Raw genomic sequence first — 19,833 nt, forward strand, 5'->3', positions numbered from 1 at the left:
ACATTCACTCACACACATACACTCACACTTACACACTCATTCACACATACACACACCAGTCACACTCATACACTCACACTCATTTGCGCGCGCACACATACACACATTTACACACTCATTCACACACACATACACACACTCTTCAGTAGTTCCAAACACTGTGGATCTCCTCCATCAATGCTGGTTACAGCGCTTCCCTGCCTTAGGCGACATATTAATGAGCTGCTGTGGACACCAATTCCCCCATAGAGAGAACTCTCTGGTCAGTGAGTTTCTCTGAACTCACTGAGCCCTGGGTGACCCAACAGTGACAGGCCCAACGAGTCTAGTCCTACCCCAACTGGTACTCCATGCTGGTATCACCACTGAGACTTCAGAGTCCATGATTTTGTACAAGTGATTGCCCCATGTCTGGACTGTGCCTCCTGCTCCCCTGGAAGGCTGCCTTCCTTCCCAGACCTATCTTCTCAGCCTCCTCCCCATATGTTAATGCTCTTTCCCCTTGGAATTCCTTTGTGTTAACATGACTAATGCAGAAATATCTTTCCATGATGACACACGTATAGCCTATATCAGATCGCTTGCCTTCTTGGGGAGGGGAGGAGGGAGGGAGAAAAAATTTGTAGCTCAAAATCTTATAAGAATGAATGCTGAAAACTATCTTTACATGCAATTGGAAAGTGTAGATGCTATTTTTAAAAAGAAAATTCAATAACAACAACAACAAAGCAATTCCTTTGTATTGACTTGTTTGTGTACACCACCCGATTGTGAGAGAGAGGAAAGGGCTTTGGTTCTGGAGTCAGCAGGCTTGGGTTCAACCCCCGCCTCTGTCACTAACAGCTGTGTGACCTTGAGCAAGCCACTTCCTTCTCAGGGCTGTGTGTTCATCTGTGAAACCAGGGGGCTGAACTGGATCATAGAATCTTGGAGCTGGAAGTGGTGGGTCTCCAGAGGTGGAGGGCAGAAACTGGCCGCACACCTAGGTGTGGAGCCTGCAACTTGAAGGACGAATGTTTCCAGGAGGATGAGGCATGGAGGAAGATGCTTTTCTCCGGAAAGGGATTTTTCTTGGGACACCTACTACTGGGTAGCTTTGAGATGACTGCTCAAGGCAGAGAAGTCAAGGAAACACCCAGCTTTCAAAAGGGGTGAGAAATGAGAGAGAGATACCAGGTGTGAGAGGAGGAGGAGGGGAAGGAAAAGAGGAAGAAAAGGAAGAGGAGGAAAAAAAGGAAGAGGAGGAGGAGGGACAGCTAGGTGGGGCAGTGAATAGAGCACTGGCCCTGGAAGTCAAGAGGACCTGAGTTCAAATCCAACCTCAGACACTTAACACTTACTAGTCATGTGACCTTGGGCAAGTCACTTAACCCCAATTGCCCTGCTTTGCCCCCTCCAAAAAGCAGGGGGGGAGGGGAAGAAGAGGAGGCCGAGGGGAAGGAAAAAAAGAAGAGACAGCCAACATTTATTCAGTGCCTGATACAGTCCTTGCCTTCAGCGCTCACAAAAACATTTCTTCCAATTCCTTTTACCATCCTTCTAAAATATAAAAGCCAATTGATAGAAAATCTTTTTAATCTTTGCAACTTCTTAGCAAGTCAGGTTCATTTAAAAACTACATGACTGAAACAAGTTCCTTTCTCAGGCAGAATGACCTTGCCTGGAGATCATTTCTAGGGGATTTGACAGTCTTACAACACAAGGAAAATGTCTCTGACTTGTAAGCAGGAGAGACGGCTCAGAACGGGCAGAATGAGCCAGACGAGTTTTCATCCGGTTAGTTTCCTGCTTTCCACACACAGTAATCAATGACCAGTTTTAGGTTTTAGCATTAAAACATTAGCCCAAAACAGCTTAGTTAACAGTTTTACAAGTTTTTCTAGCAGATATACATATCACAAGTCAGGGTTAAAGTAACACTACTGGTCTTACATAATTTTTCTCCTCACTCAGGTTTTACAATATACGGTGTAGAAATAAACTGCGAGATGACATTCATTGCATTTCCAAATTACATAAAAGAATGATTGATCTGACCAAGTGAAGAGGCTGGCTGACTTCTGACCTCATTTTCTCCTCTCTTTTTTTCATCTCCCCATTTTATAGATGAATTGAGACTCAGGGTTAAATGATTTATACTAGGTCACACAACCAGTCGGTGCAGAGTTTGGAACACACTGTTTCTCACTGACAAGCTTTTTTCTTACTTTTCTGATTTTCTCTCTTTCATCTTTCTCTTATCTGTACCTCTGTTTTTCCCTTTTTGCTCTATATTCTGGGGTGTTTTCTCCTTGCTCCATTGTTTTCCAGGAGTCCTTAGCAATCTTCTTTAATTCCTTGGCACTGGAACAAGCAAAGTGATTATTTGCAGCAAGGGAGAGATCTCTTAGATGGTACTGAAGTTGGGGCTTCATGGTACAGCTTCCTGTAGCAGACCCTGGTTATGGGGTGGTCGATTTGGGAGAAAAGGGGCACTGCTCAACTGGGGAGTGCCAGGAGATGGTAGCCTGGAGCATTGAGGACAGGGTTTGGGAAACTTGAAGTAAAAACTTCAGGGTCTGATAATTTAGAGGGATGAGCTTCAGGGTACCTGGGGATCTAAAATTATTGCTGGTGGGAGCTAGGTCAAGTACCCTTTTACTAAACTATTTAGGCTGTGGAAAGAATATAATTTTAGGCTGAATAGCTCAGATCTAACACATACTTTAATAGCTCAGCTGTATCCCAGGCTTAGTATATGGGATAATAATTAACTTGTGTTTGTACCTTTGTTTCACAAGCTTCTATTCCCTTGCCTAACTATTCCCATGCCATTCAGGAAAAAAAATGTTCTGTTCCAGGGATTTAACCTGTAATTAATCCAATGTAAATTTCTGTACCTTTCCCCATTTTTTTTTTTGGAGGAAGTTAACTCAAATTAACTTCACTGCAGCCCTAGCTCAGTTATAGCCAGGACAACAGGGAGAAAAAAAATCTTAATGGTTCAAACCTCTTACTGTCTCTCCAGCTCCGGCAGAGCTGGATGACAGGGGAGGGCTCCATAGCCCCAGCTAAGAAGAACTGGGACCACAGGAAAAGAATCTTAGCAGTTGTAACTTGTCACTGTGGCACTGGTCTGGTCAGAGCTGGATTGCAGTGAGAAGGCGCCGTAGCCCTTAGCCTTGTCAGAGGTAGGACTATGGGGAGGGGAGGAGAATCTTAGTGGATTTTTCTTTTTGACCTTTTGCCAAGTAAGCTTTTCTTAGGTGTTCATTACTTTAAATTTTCAGATCTACTTCAAGACTTTAAGAGAAGCTGCTTCTCATACAACACAGATAATACAACTGTTTACCAGTAACAATCATGGTCTTAATTTTGAACTTTGAAATAAAAACAATTGAATAGTCAATCTGGCGACCTTAAACTTCAGTTTTTGTAGTGCCAAATAGTAACCAGAATGAATTCAATTACCTGGATCTATATTCCCAATGATGTTGCACAGTTCTCTTTCTATGACCCAGGAAAGGGTTAAGTGTTAGTCCTATTCCAAAGTGCAGCTTGAAAACCCACTGAAATGGACAAATGAAAAATGGACATGACAGCAAAGCCAATTATAATTTGATAGGAGTGTTTATTAACCTCGGTCACTGCCTCCCCAGTAGGGAAGACAGCATTGAGTCTCCTGAAAAATGCATTTATATAGAGTTAGATGTTAATAACAACAGAGTGTGGTTCCAAGGGGTGTAATTCCATTAATGCTGTTTCTAGTGAAGCCTTGATTACCTAGCAAATCCCTGGATACAAACATAAACAGACCTGAATCTGGGGCATGTTTTCTAGCAACACAGGTGAAATGTTCTCTCACTATTATGGCCTATTAGATGGTTTCCAGGGACCCTGGTAGGGGCCCCCTTCTAGCAGGTTTAGGGGGCTTTGGTGTACAATTTCTGGTGGGCACTTCAAGAGTAAGTCTATGCTAGGTCATTCTATGGCACTCTCCCTATTCCATGGCATTCTCACCCTTCTACAGCACTCTCCCTATTCCATGGAGCTCTCGCACCACATGGTGTGATATGAGGTTTTATATACAGAAGGTTGTGGGACAAATCTAGGGGTGGTCTAGAGGAGGAGTTTGGGGAAGGTCTTCAAGAGGAGTTAATGAGGTCAATGAGTGAGTAAGGGTGGGGAGTTGCTGGAGGCTACCTGGAGACCACAGACAACGGTAGGCTAGGCCAGTTCAAGAGTGGATTGATATTTTGATAGGCTCAAGAGTGGGAAGTCTAGTAACAAAGGTTTGGGCTCAGCCACAATGTAAGGCTTATGGCCTCATGCAAATGCCTCATCAAATGGGATGATTTAATCAGAGTTCAAGGTTGGTTCCCAGAGCCTGTACCTCAAGAACTCAAGGAGAGCTCAAGGGAGCTCTCAGAGCCCATACCCCATTTTACAGTTGAGGAAACTAAGCCTGAGAAGCAAAATTACTTGTCCAGGGTCACCGGGCTCGTTAACATCAGAGTTGGTATTTGAAGTCATTCTCTCTGACTCTGGGGAAACTAGGTGGTGCAGTAGACAGAGCACCAGGGCTGAATCAGGAAGACCTGAGGAGGGAAGGGGAGGGGAGGGGGAAGAGGAGAGGGGAGGAGAAGGGAGGGGAGAGAGCAGGGAAAGGAAAGGGGGGGGGGGGGGAGGCGGGGAGGGGAGGGGAGGGGAGGGGGAGGGGAGGGGGAGGAAGATCTAAACTGGCCCTCCAACACTGTTTCCACTGGTATCTTCATCCTTTTTCACCTGAGAAGGTGGGTCCTAGTACATTACTGTAAACCAATGGGGAGGTAATCCTTAATATACTCCCCTAATGAACTTGCCCTGACTTACATCAACTGTCTTTCCAAGGGACTTTCCAGGAGTTTAGAAAGGGCTTTAGAAGGAACATGTTTCTAACATTCTCAGTTGTTTTTTTTGGTTAACGTTGCAGCCCCACCGGGTAGACTCTAAGCTCCCTGAAGGCAAGCACTATCTATCCCTCCATTTGTCTTCGGATTGCGGCTCCTGGCACAAGTACCCGCTCAGTCCCACTTTACAGAAAAAGACACTGGCCCGGTTAGAGAGTGACTCGCTCGGGTCTGAATGCAGACAAGTGCCAGAGGAAGGATCCCAGTCCAGGGCTCCCTGGCGCAGCCGAGGGGGCCGGGTGGGTGCCCCGGCGGGGTGGCAGGGGCCCTCCCGCGGAGGAGGGAGGGGCGGGGGGAGCGGACCCCGGAGGCACCGAAGACCGATGCACGAGCGTGCGCCCGCCCGGAGGGAGCGCCGGACGAACCCCCTCCGGGACCCCAGGTTTACAGCAGACAAGACATCTGGGAGGCTGTTCCCCCCTCCCGAGGAAGCCTGCCCCCCATTCCTCCCCCCAGCCCCAGGGCCAATCCCGGCTCGGCCCGGATAAACAGCCGCACGTGGCCCTGAGTCGCGCCCACCGGCGGGGGCGTGGCCTGCAGGAAAGGAGCGAGGTTTTCCTCGGCCCCGGAGAAAGGGAGAAAGAGGCGGGGCAGGCCTCGAGCGGGTGGGCCTAAAGCCCGAGAAGGCTAGGAGGCCGGGGCGGTGGCGTCTGAGGGCGGGAGGTCGGGCCCTGTCCCTCGGGGGCGGAGCTTCCGCTGCCCCACGCGGCTCAGTCGGGAGATGGGCGGGGCCTCCTCCTTCAGCACTGCTCACAGGCTCGCTCGGGGGTGGGCGGGGCTGGCCCCCCCCCCCCCCCCCCCCTCCCCCACTCGGCTCACTGGCTGGTCTGTGCGGGGGGTGGGGCCTCGTCCCCAGGGGCGGGGCCGGTGGCCACATAAAGGGCAGCGGGCCGGCCCGAGCCCTAGCTACGCCCGGTGCCCCGCTATGGCCTGGAGGTCCCTCGCGCCCGCGCTGCTGCGAGCCCCCGCCCCTCGGCGCGCGCCGGCTTCGCTCTCGTCGGCGGCGGCCGCGGCCCCCAGCGAGCGGCCCCCCGATCCCCCCCGGGCGGGCTCCGAGCCGCCGCGGCCGGCGCCTGTGCCCCCCGTGGACTTCACCGACCCTGCGGCGGCGTACCGCAGCCGCACCAGCTGGGAGCTGCTCCGCAGCCTGCTCGTGCTGCGTCTGTGCGCCGTGGAGCCGCTGCTGCAGAGACACCAACAGGTGCGTGCGCCCGCTGGCCCGTGCGCATGCGCGCAGGGGCGGTTGGGCGGGGCCTCCGCGTGACGTCATGCGGGTGGGGTCCCGGGCCGAAAGAGGGAGCTGCCCTGGGCCAAGCTCCCGAACCCTCGCCCTCCCGGAGCTTTCAGTCTAGTGCGGGAGATAGAGCGTGCAAAGCACGTGGGGGAGGGGGGCGTGCGGACCAAGAGGAGACAGGCGCGGTCGGGGGTGCAGGCGCTAAGAGCCAGGGGGTCGGGGGGAGACCAGAGGCTTGGCTTTGGCCAAGATGTGGGGAGCAGCAGGCGGTGGTGCTGAGGTGGACAGCTCCGGAGCGAGGTGACCACCTGGGTGTGCAGGCGGGAGGGGAGGGGGCTTCCAGGGAAAGGCGGGATGGGGGGGACACGTCGGGGCCCTGAGGAATGGCTTCGTGTGGAAGGGGGAAGGATGAGGGCGTGCAGTAGGTGCTTAATGCACGGAGGGGCGTACACAGCAGGGGCTCGATACGTGCTTGTGGACGGAGATGGGAGGAGGCTGTGGATGGCCCAAGGGACAGGCAGCTAATCCCTAGACTTAACCTTTTGCCGGGCAGATCCGGAAGAGGATTTGGGGGTCCCTGCTCGGGGCGCCCTTGGGTGGCATGGCCACCCAGCGCCCACCCCTGTGCGCAGACACCCGTGGGCATCAGGGGCAGGTGCTTGTAGGCAGATCCGTGGTCGGATTCCCACCACTCTTCCGCTCCTCTGGGCGTGGAGGGAGAAGGAGGCTGCCCTGTGTGCCCAGGACAGAACCCGTGATACAGTGGGAAACGGACTGATTTGGGAGTCACAGGACCTGGGTTCAAATCCTGACTCGGACACTTTCTGCACCTTTGGCCAGTAGCTTAATCTCTGTTTCCTCCTCTGTAAAATGGGGATTTGAACCAAATGTCTTGACCCTGTAACCTCCTGATGTCACACTAGTCCAGGGAAAAGGCTCAGGCATCGGGGGAGCCTCCCCTTGTCATGGGGGGGAAGCACTCCGGGGGTCACCTGAATTTAGTCAGGGAGAAGATGCTAAAATCTGTGGGCTAACATCCCCTGTAGGAAGGGGGGGGGGGGGGGAAGAGGAGATTTGAATGGGCACAGCCAGGGCCACAGGCTGGGTGAAAGGCAGACAAATGTGGTGCACATGGGTGCCTAGGAGGTCACCTCCCTGTGCTTTCTATTTAATATTCAGATGGGGAGCCAGGCCTTTCCCATAGTCAGACTCAGTGTCACTGAATCAGATTGGCCCAGGGCAGGGGGTGGGTCCCGGCCTCCCACTCCCCTCCCAGGAAGGCTCCTCTCCCCAAAGGGGACTGATGGGGGAGGGGAGCAGGCTCTTTCTTTGGTACATTGTGTCCTGCTCAGTTCTGTGTTCCCTTGAAGTCTCTGCAAGTCTAAGGGAGAAAGATTTTTCCCACAGGCTAGAATAGATGGGAGGAGAAGGGACCCTGGGGGCCAGGATGCAGGCAGCCAGCAGAAGCAAAAGCCAGGAGCTCTGGAGTCAGGAATCCAAGCCCCCTATCCACCTGTGAGATTGGACTCTCAGCTTTACAGATGAGGTAACTGAGGCACAGAGAGGTCAGCCCCACTTCAGAAGAGCAGTGTCTAGAAGATAAATGAGGCCGGGAGACTCTCAGCATGCAGCGGGAGAAAAGAGATGTTTGTTCTAAAGGACTGATCACTCAAAGCCTCCCTGGGAGTGGAGGACAGTCTAGGAAAGAGGGGCAGTAATGAGGGCCATCCTAGACAGCTGTGAGAAGAGGCATATTGGAGACCAGCTCTTGGGAACTTTGTGGTGCTGAGGGGCTGCCTCACCTTGGACAGGGCACTGAGCTTAGAGTCAGGAAGACCGAGTCCCAATTTGTCCTGGGCCTTACCCTAGGCAAGTCTTCTCCTCTATGTGCCTCAGTTTCCTCATCTGTGAAATGGGGATAATAATGGCACCTAGGACTAAATGAGATGATTTTTGTAAGGAGCCCAGCACCCTGGTGCTTAATAAATGATCAGTCCCTCCTGTTTCCTGTTCTCTTCTTGGCTCAGGGCCTCACTGGAGTGAGCTGCAGTCAGAGGACCTAGGTTCAAACTCTAAAGGCTTTAGAGTCTTAGTGCTCACGCATGCCAAGCATTGTGCTAAGCGCTGGGGATGGACAGAAGAGAAGACAGGACAGTCCTCAGCCTCCAGACGCTTACACTCTAACTGGGAAAAGTAGCAATGCATCCCTGGGTGTTTCTGACTCTCCTTGTGTGGCCCTGAGCCTCAGTTTCCTCCTCTGGGGCCTGATCCTTCTTCTAGGATAATCCTTCAAATGCTGAAACACAGTCATCACCCCCATCCCCATCCCCCGAAACTAGTTTCTCTTTTCCGTTTTTCCCATCTGTAACTACCCTTCTGTGGATGCCGGCTAGTCCCCCTCTGTACAATGGGCAGTGTTTGGATTCCGTGACCTCTGCTGATTTAGCCCTGCCAGCCCCAGGGCCACAGTCCTCTGATTCCCCCGCTCATAAGGCTAGGATGAGAGGAAGAGCCCAGGAGCCTGGAGGAGGCTAGAGGAGGTAGATGTGTCAGTCACACCTAGGGGCTTTCTTGGGCAGAGCAGTTTGGCGGAAGTGAGTGGTGTTTACAAAGTGTCAGCAGCATCAGGCTCTATGCCAGGAGACATTTCAGGTGCGGCGAGTGCCACCGTCCCAGGGTCCAGCAGGCACCCCCCCCAACCCCGGCACCTTTAAGCAGAGACCCAGTGACCACCTATTTGGGTATCAGGCTGGAAAAGAGATCACTGGTCTTCACGCTTCCTCAAAGGACAGAGATTCTTATTTCTGCGACCTCCGAAGATGCCTCACGTCCAAAGGGTGAACCTTAGATCCCTCTGAATCTTGTTGGGCTTACAGGAAGCTGTGTCCTGTGTCCACTGAAAGAATTTCCCACCTTCATTACATTCAAAGGGATTCCCCCCACCATGAATCCTCTTACTTTGGAGAAGGATTTTGTTCTGGCTAAAGGATTTCCCACATTCATTGCATCTAAAGGGTTTGCTCGCCAGAATCAATTTTCTCCCATGTGGAGTGAAGTGAGACCCTTGGTGGCCAGTGAGCAGGTCTGGTCCTTCCTCCATGCGGCGGGAGACAGTGAAATCCTGCTAGTGCCCTCAGCCAGCTCTCCTTGGAGAGGGGCATCCCTCCTGCCTTTTCTCTGTATCTGCTGGGATGACTGGCCTGGTCACCCTCCTCAAAAACTGTCCAGCTCCTATCTGGCTGTCCTACTGAGTCTGGACACCAAGAGGTAGTGGCAACCACCCTTTGGGATCGCAATTAGTGGGAAAGGTTGTCCGGCTGTAGGAGGCTGAGCAGAGCAAGGAGCTTTTTGAGAGAACCCTACACACACACACACACACACACACACACACTCCTCATGGTCCCCTCTATACACACACACACACCTTGTTTACAGAGGGAGATGGGAATTCCTGATAGAAGCTGAATTACCACCCTGAACCCTGTTACAGTGGCCTTTCTTCTTCCAGGCCCTCAGGCCAGGCACTGTAAGCACTGAGGGCAGAGAAGGGCCTTCTTTTGGGTGGGTCCAGCTCCTTGGTGCCCAGAGAGGGCCATGCTTGGTACGGCTTGTGGAGTGTCCCCAGATGGAGTGGGCTTTCTCCTGAGGTGGTGGGTTCTGCCTCCCTGGAGGACTTAGGGCAGAGAAACCTCTGAGGCCCCTTCCCCAGCCTGGAGAGGGTGGATTCGCAGCAGAATCTGACCCTGAACCCCCTGGCTCCCTGCCGTGTGATGAGGACAGGCAAGAAAGGTAGCTCTGAACTAGCACATGCCCACATGGGCACAGCCTTCCAGAGGGCTAGAAACAGGATCCTGCAGACTGAAGGGTGGTTCTCTTAGCCACGTGCTCTCTCCATGCCCCAGGCCCAGCTAAGGGCCCATGGAAGCCTGTCTAAAGTCGGGGATTCTCTTCCCAGGACAGCAAGTCTCGGGCCGTGGTCCCTCCAGCCTGCGTTGGAGCCTGGCCACTGAGGGGCCCAGTTCTCTATTGGGAACCTGGCAGGGGCTCCCCAGCCTCAGGGCCCACACTAGGACCTACCTCACTTGCACACTGTTTCACCAAATTCTCTTCATACCTCCATTGTGTGTTTGCCCAGTGTAAACAGTTTTAGAAAGAGAGAGGAAGGAAAACCTTCCCTCTGTCTTTTACATGTGAGAATAATTAGCTCATTTTCCAGAGGAAGACACTAGCATTCCTTCCCTGCAGGGGTCAGGAGAGGTGGAGATTTGCTAGAGCTTGACAAGGAGGGGATTCTGAGCTGTCTCAACAGGCTCCAGAGGGGTGGGGAACTGGGATCTCAATGCCTCCTGGCATCGCTAGGAACAACCCAGCAATGAGCTTCATCTGCCTGGGGAAACTGAGGTGGCGGGGGTGGAGGGGGCATGATGACCCCGCCTTTGCCAGGATCCTTCTGCCAGTTTTCCCACTTTTCTGTCCCCAGTTCCAAAGTCAGGCCCATAATCAGTCTTCTTAGAAGTTAGAATTGAAATGGCACCAGCTCTCCATCTGGGCTGGATGGAGACAGTGTACATATCATCCCCAAGGAGGGCTAATATAAATTGACTTTCTGATCAGTCATCAAACCTGGAAATAATAGGGAGCCCTGGAGTTTATCCCTATGGGTTTATGGGAGGTCAGACCTTTGAGTTAAAAGATCCTTGGACAGTTGAATAGTCTACGGCCCCGCCGTGGGTTATGTCAATAATCTAGATTTGAGTGGAATCTTGAAGGAAGCCAGGGGGTTAAAGTGAGGCCGGAGAGCGTTCCAGGTGGGGGGCATGGCCAAAGAAAACACTCAGAGTCTGAAGATGGAACACCTTTGTGTCCATGAGAGAACCGGCCACCTGGCCAGAGCCACTGCCCCTCAGGGCTGGCAGAGAGTGGGAGGGCTGTAGGAAGCCAGGGAAGGGGAAGGGGAGGACTTAGATCACAGGTATCAACCCCAGGCCACCAGCTCGAAGTGTAACCGGAAATGTTGAACAAAATACATTCTAAAGTACAGTAAAAATAGATCATGTTAATTCGGGGGCTTAGAAATAAGTCTGCAGGCAGCAGGAGCTGTTTCTGGCTGAGTCTGATCATCTCCAAGACCCTTTCAGCATCGTCCTGTAACCTTGTGAACCAAGATGTCATGGGGGAAGGCGGGGAAGGGGAACTGAGGAAGACCACAGACAGTCTGACCACGTCTCCCACCATCTCTCAGTAAACCCCCGTGGCTCCCGATGGCCTTGTCTGTTGGGCTTTCAGAGCTCTTCCTCACGGAGCACCCCGCCCCCACTTCCACCCCTTCTGAGACCTCACACAGGGGCCTGGGGGGGGGGGCGAGAAAAGGTCATATTGCATCAGTGGTCTCCAATTGTTTCACTCTGGGGAGGGGAAAGGCTTTAAAAGCCAGAGGGCTTTCTGCTTGATCCTAGAGATAATAGGGAGCCCTGGAGTCTATCCCTATGGAAGTTTGTGGGAGTTAAAAGATCCTGGGACAGCTGAATAGTCTACACCCCGCCCCCAGTGGGCTACCTCAATGGTCTGGGCATGAGGAGGGTCTGCACCAGGGTGGGATAGTGAAAGGATAGACCCAAGACCAGGGCTGGGTACCAGGTTGGGTATGGGGGGAGGGGTAGGACAGTGAGGAGTCCAGGATGCTTCCCCGGGTATGAGTGTGAGCCTGGGTGTCTAGGAGGTAGAAGGGTTTATGTGAGAGATAATGAGTCAAGGGAGCCTTGTTCAGTTGTGTCTGCCCCTTCATGGCCCTGTTTGGGGTTCTCTTGGCAGAGATACTGGAGGGGTTTGCCATTTCCTTCTCCAGCTCATTTTACAGATGAGGAAACTAAGGCAAACAGGGTAAAGTGACCTGCCCAGGGTCACACAGCTAGTAAGTGTCAGAGGTCAGATTTGAACTTGAGAAGGCCAGGCGCTCATCCACTGTGCCACCCTGCTGCCCTTAAGATGTCTACTGGATATTTCCTGGAGGAGAAGGTGGGCCTGGGACAACTAGGTTTGAGACTCCTCATAGAGATGATCATTGAATCCCTGGAAGCTGATGAAATCACCCAGGGCAGAAGGATGGGGGAGAGCAGAGGCCCTGTGAGGTGTGGCTTGGATGAGAGCCAGCCCAGGAGACCAGGAGGAGCCCTCCTGGCAGGAAGAGAAACAGGACAGAGGAGGCCCTGGGAGCGGCCAGAGCCCAGGGAGGCCCACCTCCTTCCCCATTTTACAGAAGATTAAGGAAGGGCCTTGCCTGAGGTCTCCCGGGTGTGAACAGCTAAGATTCCCACCAAGTCCCAAGACTGGCTCTGGCCAGAAACCCAGCCCTGATTGTTTAGGCTTTGGCACTTGGCACACCTCTACATGCTTGGGTGGGGATTTAAAGAGATCTGCTCCTGGGCCTTTCCTGGGCAGAACTTGCTGGCTTGGGGTCCAGGTGGGTGGAACTGTGGGGCCTCCATAGGTGCCTGAGATGACAGCCTGAACTTGAGCAGCCCACCCCCTGCTTATTTTAGCGGGGAGGAATCAGAAGCCTATGGGGCCAAGTGACTCAAGGGTACAGAACTTAGGGATAGCTGTCCCTGAGAAGAGAGACTGGGATTGGCCCAGTGCACAGAGCTGAACCAAGGGCTCAGGAAGCCATCTGCTCAGGGTAGGTAGGTGTCCCCCTAACAGGTGTCAGTTACCCTCACGTACTCCAGGCAGATGAGAACGGTTTGTCCCACCGGCCATCATGGCGGCCACAGCAGGCACCAGGAGCCTTAGAGTTTGACAGAGGTGGAGGACGCCAAGGCCAGCCACTGCATCCTGGCTGTGGCCCGCGTGCTGACTTGTGTCCTGCCGCTGGGAGTTAGTGACTCGGGAAGAGACAGGGAGGCTGACACATTGGCACCATTGGGTCTCGCTCTAGTCCAGCTCACACAAGTCAAGGCAACAGTCCCAGGCAAGCACATTCACTTGTGTCGGCCCCATTCCTTAGCGTTGTCTGCAAGATTGTGGGCTTCTCCAAGGTGGGGACTATCTCTCGCCTCTGCTTTTGTATCCCCAGTGCTGAGCACAGTGTACATAGTGGTGCTTAATAAATGCTGACTGATTGACCTTGGTTTCCTCACCTGTAGAATAACCATAACCATAACCCCCTAGCACTCAGGATTGTTGGGAGAATGACACATCCACTCTCGACTCTCAGTCCAAACCCTAGAGTGCTTTACAAATGCAGCTGCCGTGGGAAGGGAGACCTGAGGAGGGGCGGCAGCCAGGGGCTTGGTGATTTCAACAGGGACTGAGAAGCTGGAGGGGAGCCCTGCTGTGGCTGGGGAGGGAACTAGGCCGGCATCTACAGAAGGGCAGTTATGGATGGAAAAAAACAGAAAAAGAGAAACTAGTGGGGGTTGGGGGGGAATTGTCCTAGGAGAAGGATCAGGCCCCAGAGGGTAGAACCAGGAACAACGGAGGTGATTGTAGCAGAATACTCCCAGCCAGCACAGTGGCCCAAATGGGATGGACTGGACTTGTAGAGAGGAGGGCTGAGCTGTAGGAGCCCCCAGATGGGACACGCCCTTGAAAGGCCTCCCAGCTCTGAGTTTCTGCTGGATCAGAGCCCAGGGTGGTAGATTTGGAATTGGTCTGCAAAGAGGGATTGTTGAAACAAGGCATGGAAGAGAGCCCCTAAGGGAGAAGGGCGAGAGAGGCGAAAGAGCAGACTTTTTGTGTCTGCCTCCGAGGGAGAGGAGGTGCCAGCCCCCCTCTGCTGAGGAAACTGAGCCCGAGTGAGTGCCCAGGGTCAGTCAGCAAGCATTTCTTCGTGAGCTAGGTGCCCAGCATCGTGTTGAGAATGACAGAGGCAGAAAGACCCTTCCCTGTCCCTGTTCCCTGGGAAGCTTCTCTTCTAACAAAGGAGCCAGCATGCAGATGATGAGGTACACAGGGAGGTGCTGCCCCAGGGGCATTGGGAAGAGATCAGGGCATAACATTCCATTGCCCTCCCTCACCTCCACGACTGGAGTCTTGGGTCCCTGCCCTGCGACCCCACTCACCATCTCTGTCTCAGTCCTGACTAGAGTGGCCCTCAATGGCTGCTCCTCCCCTCTGGGGGCTATTCCCCACCATCCCCCATCAGAGTGAAGCTCCCTGAGGCTTCGACTTTACTTTTTGCTTTTGCATTAGGGCTTGATGCCTGTTAAGTTCTGCGAAATTCCTTCTTACCCACTCTAGAGAGCAGGAGGATGAGGGGCCATGGCAGTTTTGTGGGGAGGAGGAGGCGGCCAGAGAGGGGGGATGCCTGGCTTTTCTAGGGAAGGACGAAGCCAGGCGGAGAGCCAGGCTTTCCAACTGCCTCTGGGCAGCCCTCCTTGGCCCTGCTGGCTCGTCCCTTCATGGGCTTCCTGTGTCCATGCTGTGATTGCCCCAGGCCTGGCCTCTTCTTGGGTGCCGCGTTCCAGAGGACAGTTCCAGAGCCCAACCTGGGCTCCTGCCATCCTGCTGCCCGGGAAAAGGAGCCAAATGACCTTTTCCTAAACTCTTTCTGCAGCCAAAAACTGGGTGACCTGAGATAGCCTCAAAGACGTGACAGAGGCTCCGGGGGAAGCCCAGGACAGAGGCAGTGAGCACGGTCAGAGGGCCGAGTATGCCTGTGCACCATGGGGAGCTGAGTGACCCTGGCCAGGTCACCTTAGTTCTAGTGGCCTCAGTTTTCTCATTTGTGAAATGAAGGCCAGTCTCCATGACCTCAGGCCCCTTCCATCTCTTCATCAGGTGACCCTGTTCATGAGAATAGCTGTATTGAAAAAGATCCAGAAACTTCCCCCTGGAGGGAGGCAGATGTTGCTATAGCCCCATTTCTCAGAGGCAGCCCCTGCTGCCTCTAGGGTCTGGATTCCATGCTCGGTGCTTGGGCTATGAAGACAAACCCAAAGTGTCCCTGCCTCGGGGAGCTCATGGGGACTAAGGGGATAAGGCCAGCAGGCATGCATATGTGGATAAGGAGTGACCACCAGAGGCCTCTGTCCATTGTCCTCCCACCTCTCCAGAGGGAGGGAGGGAGTGGCGCCAAGCCCCTGGTGGGGTCTAGGCGACCCCTTTGCCCCTGAGCAGCTGTGCGGAGTGGCTGGGAGCCCCAGCAGGTATCATGACCCCATGGCCGGCCTCATGGCCCGGTGGCTGACCCAGCCGGGGCCTGAAGCTACATCGTTTGTGTCCTTCAGCTTCTCCAGATCTCCCAGAAGCTGCTGGGCCAGCGGCTGTTTGATCGTCTGATGAAGATGACCTTCTATGGGCACTTTGTGGCTGGCGAGGACCAGGAAGCCATCAAGCCTCTGATTCAGCACAACCAGGCCTTTGGAGTCAGCTCAATCCTGGATTACAGCGTTGAGGAGGATCTCAGCCACACAGAAGCTGAGGAAAAGGAGATAGAGTAAGACCTGGGGCTGACCCATCCTGCCCTGGCCCCTCTCCTACCCTGGTCACAGCCCCCTTGTTCTCACGAGGCCCATGGGGGTGGTCAACTCACCCAAGGCCACCAGACCATTGAACTAGAGATCCAGAGCTGGAAGGCTCTCATGGGCCGTCCAGGCCAACTCCTTCGTTTTACAGAATGGGAAACTGAGGCCTAGTAGGTGCATACCTTTTTTTTTTTTTTTTTTGCTTTATTAACTTCTGATTTACATCATTCATTTCCTCCAGATTTTGAGTTACAAATTTTCTCCCTATTTTTCCCCTACCCACAGCCCCAAAATAGTTCCACAGGACATCCCCTTCTTCAATCTGCTCTCTCCCATATTTTCTCCCATACCCCTTTCGACTTTTCCAGTAAGGCATGGTGGATCTCTATGCCCCAGTGCCTATATAACTTATTTCCCAATTATATGTAAAATAGCATTAATAATAGTATATATATTTAAACATTTGATTTTAAACTTTGAATTCCAGATTCATTCCCTTCCTCCCTTGTCACCCACCCTTACTGGGAAGATAAGCAGTTCAGTATAGGTTGTACGTGTGTAGCTAATGCAAAACACTAACATAGTAGATATATTGCAAAAGACTGACTATATTTCCCTCCCTCCCATCCCACCTCCCACTTGTTCTATTCTCTACTTTGATTCCGTCCCTTTTCAAAAGTGGGTGCTTCCAACTTCCCTCCCCCCCAGCCTGCCCTCCCTTCCACCATCCCCCCTCTGATCCCCTTCCCCCCTACTCTCCTATAGGGTGAGATACCCTATTTAGTGTGTATTTCATTCCCTCCCCAAGCCAAATTCAATGAGAATAAGGTTGACCCATTCCCTTTTGCCTTCCTATTCTTCCCCTCCATTATAACCATTTTCCCTTGCCTCTTCTTTATGAGATAGTTTACCCCATTCTGTCTCTCCCCATCTCCTCTCATTATATTCCTCTCACCTCTTAATTTCACCTTTTAAGTATCATTCCTTCCTGTTAAATTGGTCCTGTACCCTCTATCTATGTATACCTGTAAACATATATACACACATTCACATATGTATTCATATGCCCCTATACCCTCATATATAGACGCATATAGATAGATAGATAGATATTCCCTTCAACCATTTTCATACTGAGAAATGTTTCATCAGTTAAAATTATCGTTTTCCCATGTAGGAATGTTAAAAGTTCAACTTTGATAAGTTCCTTATGATTTCTTTTCCCTGTTCACCTTCTCATGCTTCTCTTGCTTCTTGTATCTGAATGTCAAATTTTCTATTCAACTCTGGTTTTTTCATCAAGAATGCTTGAAAGTCCTCTATTCCATTGAATGACCATATTTTCCCCTGAAACATGATACTCAGTCTTGCTGGGTAGGTGACTCTTGGTTTTAATCCCAGCTCCTTTGATCTCCGGAATATCATATTCCAGGCCCTTTGATCCCTCAGTGTGGAAGCTGCCAGATCCTGGGTTATCCTGATTGTGTTTCCACAATATTCAAATTGTTTCTTCCTGGCTGCTTGTAATATTCTCTCCTTAATCTGGGAATTCCGGAACATGGCTATAATATTCCTAGGAGTTTTCTCTTTGGGATCTTTTTCAGGAGGTGATCAGTGGATTCTTTCAACCTCTATTTTTCCCTCCAGTTCTAAAACATCAGGGCAGTTTTCTTTGAGAACTTCCTGGAGGATGATTTCTAGGTTCTTACTTTGATCATGGCTTTCAGGTAGTCCAATAATTTTTAAATTATCTCTCCTGGATCTATTTTCCAGGTCAGTGGTTTTTCCCATGAGATATTTCACATTGTCTTCTATTCTTTCATTTGTTTGGATCTGTTTAAAAGCATCTTGATTTCTCATAAAGTCATTAGCTTCCATTTGCTCTAATCTAATTCTGAAGCAATGATTCCCCTCATCGAGCTTTTGAGATTCTTTTTCCATCTGGCAAATTCAACTTTTTAAGGCATTCTCCTCATTGCCTTTTTGAGCCTCTTTTGCCATTTGAGTCAGTCTGTTTTTTAAGGTGTGATTTTCCTCAGTCAGGCTGTTGACTCTCATTTCATAATTTTCTTGCCTCATTCTCATTTCTCTTCCCAATTTTTCCTCCACTTCTCTTATCTGCTTCTTAAGGTCCTCTATGGCCTGTAACCAGCTCTTATTTTCCTTTGAAGCTTTTGGTGCAGGAATTCTGACTTCACTGTCTTCCTCCTGTTCCATGCTTTGCTCCTTTTTGTTCCCAAAATAGGAGTCTAATGTTGGAATCTTCTGTCTGCTTTGTTTCCTTTGCCTGGTTATGTCACCCCTCAGTCACTTGACCGCTGGGCTTTTTGCCACAGTAGGACTCTGCCACCAGACAGGGGAGCTTTCATCCCAAATGCTGGGGTTTTCTCAGCTGCCAGAGTTATTAGATGGGTACCCTCTCTGAGGTCTCCACACATTCTGGCAAGCTGGACACACACCCCAGGACCTCCACCCTAGACTGCAACCCAGATGGAAGCAGATTAAAGCAATAGCAATTACCCCTCAGAATGGTGCTTGGTCCCCCTACACTCTGCAGGCCAGGAGCTGAAGCTGCCACATGGTGCTAGCTGGCTGTGCCAGTGTCTCAGCGGCTTCTTGCTCTGGGGGCAAAAGCCATGCACTCCCACTTACTGGGTCCCAAAGTCCAGACTGCACTGACCTCTCACTTTGTCCTTCGCATCTATGTATTGATAATTCTGGAAGCGGCCACAGCTGCGGCTGATCTGCAGTCCCTCCGGCCGGTGGCTGGTCAAGCTGTCCTAGGGCTAAAGCCTCGGTGTGGGGCTGGGCTGGGCTCCCAGAGTGCTGTGCTGGATTTCTGCCAGCCTGTCCTCAGTGGGAGGTTAGTTTCTCTGTGTCATTTTGTGGGTTCTGCAGCTCCAGAATTTGTTCAGAGTCCCCTTTTTACATTGATTGGGGAAGGTGGAAGCTGGAGCCACTCGGAGGTCATGCTTCTATTCCGCCATCTTGACTCTGCCCCCAGATGCATGCTGTCTTAGGTCTGGGCAGGTGGTAGATCCCATTGCTCCAGGCTGCCTCCTTCCTCCTCCTCCCCTCCTCCTCTTCCCTTCCTTGTCCTCCTTTCTCCACAGAGCCCCACATCCTGCTGCTGTGACCCCACATGATCCCACGGTCATCCATCAGATGGGGAAATCCCAGGGACCTTGAGGGAAAGCCTGGTTCCCGCTGCCCTCCTAGAGCAGGAACCTTGATCTGACCCTGATCCCCAGCTGGCCTGGGTGGCCTTGAGGCCCTCCTCCCTCTCCCTCCTCATTTCCCCATGATGCTTTCTGCTCTCCCTATCTGGCAGGTCTCCCAGCCAGCATTCTTTGACCCCTTCTCCCTTCTCTCCCTTGGCCTCTGGACAGTTGTAAAGAAGGCGGTAGCTGATGGATGTGATAGGTACAAGTTGAAAGAGTGGAAAAATCCAAGGCTTCCCAAGTGGAAACTGCCCTGTTATTGGCCTTTTCGTGGGAGTGATTTGGAGGGAAGGGCCCTTAAAGTTCCCCAAGACACCCCCACCCCATTGTAGGGAAAGGAAAACTGAGGCACAGTGCCCAAGGCCTCCTGCCAGCCCAGAGCACACAATGAACATGATGATGCCCCTTTGATCAATAAGGAATGGGTTCCTGGATGGTGGAATAATGATGATAACCATGGACTTCTCTAAGGTTTCCAAGGGGCAAGAAAGAAGCATTCATTGTGCCACTGTGTGCCAGGTGTTGGACCAAGAGCATCCCAGATATTCTCTCCCCAGGAGGGAGGAGCCATCATTATTCCCGATTTCCAGGCCCAGAGAGGTTAAGTGTTGGGTTCCCACCCGCCTGAGGTCACACAAATAGTCTGACTTCCCACCCAGCCCGTGCTGCCCAGGCCTCCTTCAAAGAGATTCAGGGAAGGCTTCTGGGAGGAAGCGGGCCTGAGCTGAGTCAGACAGGGCTGAGTGTTTATGGCCTGCAGATGAGGCCTGCCTGGAGGTGGGATGAACTAATATGCCCTCCAATGAGCAGAGGAACCAGATGGGTTGGGGGCAGGGCCCCCTGGGCAGGCCCCTTGGGCTCTGCAGTTGGAGGACCTGCAGGCTTGTGCACTGCCCATGACCCCTCAGAGCCTGTGAAAAGGGTCCGGCTGAGTTCTTATGGGGGGGGGGGCCCTTTAATGTATGGGTCACTGGATTTCTCCACCA

The 19,833-nt window shown here is 52.2% G+C and overlaps 1 protein-coding gene across 2 annotated transcripts in view; it reads left to right on the forward strand.

Moving 5' to 3' along the window:
* Nucleotides 1-5,952: 5,952 nt before the first annotated feature.
* PRODH (proline dehydrogenase 1) overlaps nucleotides 5,953-19,833 on the forward strand; it is a 33,658-nt gene continuing 19,777 nt past the window's right edge. The window contains exons 1-2 of one of the 2 annotated variants that reach the window (XM_069100889.1): nucleotides 5,953-6,129; nucleotides 15,390-15,598. In XM_069100889.1, coding sequence (XP_068956990.1) covers nucleotides 15,441-15,598 — 158 coding nt within the window. In that variant the 5' untranslated portion in view covers nucleotides 5,953-6,129; nucleotides 15,390-15,440. Of the gene's footprint in view, nucleotides 6,130-6,289; nucleotides 6,463-15,389; nucleotides 15,599-19,833 lie in introns of those variants that run through there. The other variant, XM_069100890.1, reaches the window with a different exon arrangement.

Source organism: Petaurus breviceps, unplaced genomic scaffold (assembly GCF_028583685.1).
Source record: "Petaurus breviceps papuanus isolate PSGF00001 unplaced genomic scaffold, PetGlider_PUasm1.0 428, whole genome shotgun sequence".
NCBI lineage: Eukaryota > Metazoa > Chordata > Mammalia > Diprotodontia > Petauridae > Petaurus > Petaurus breviceps.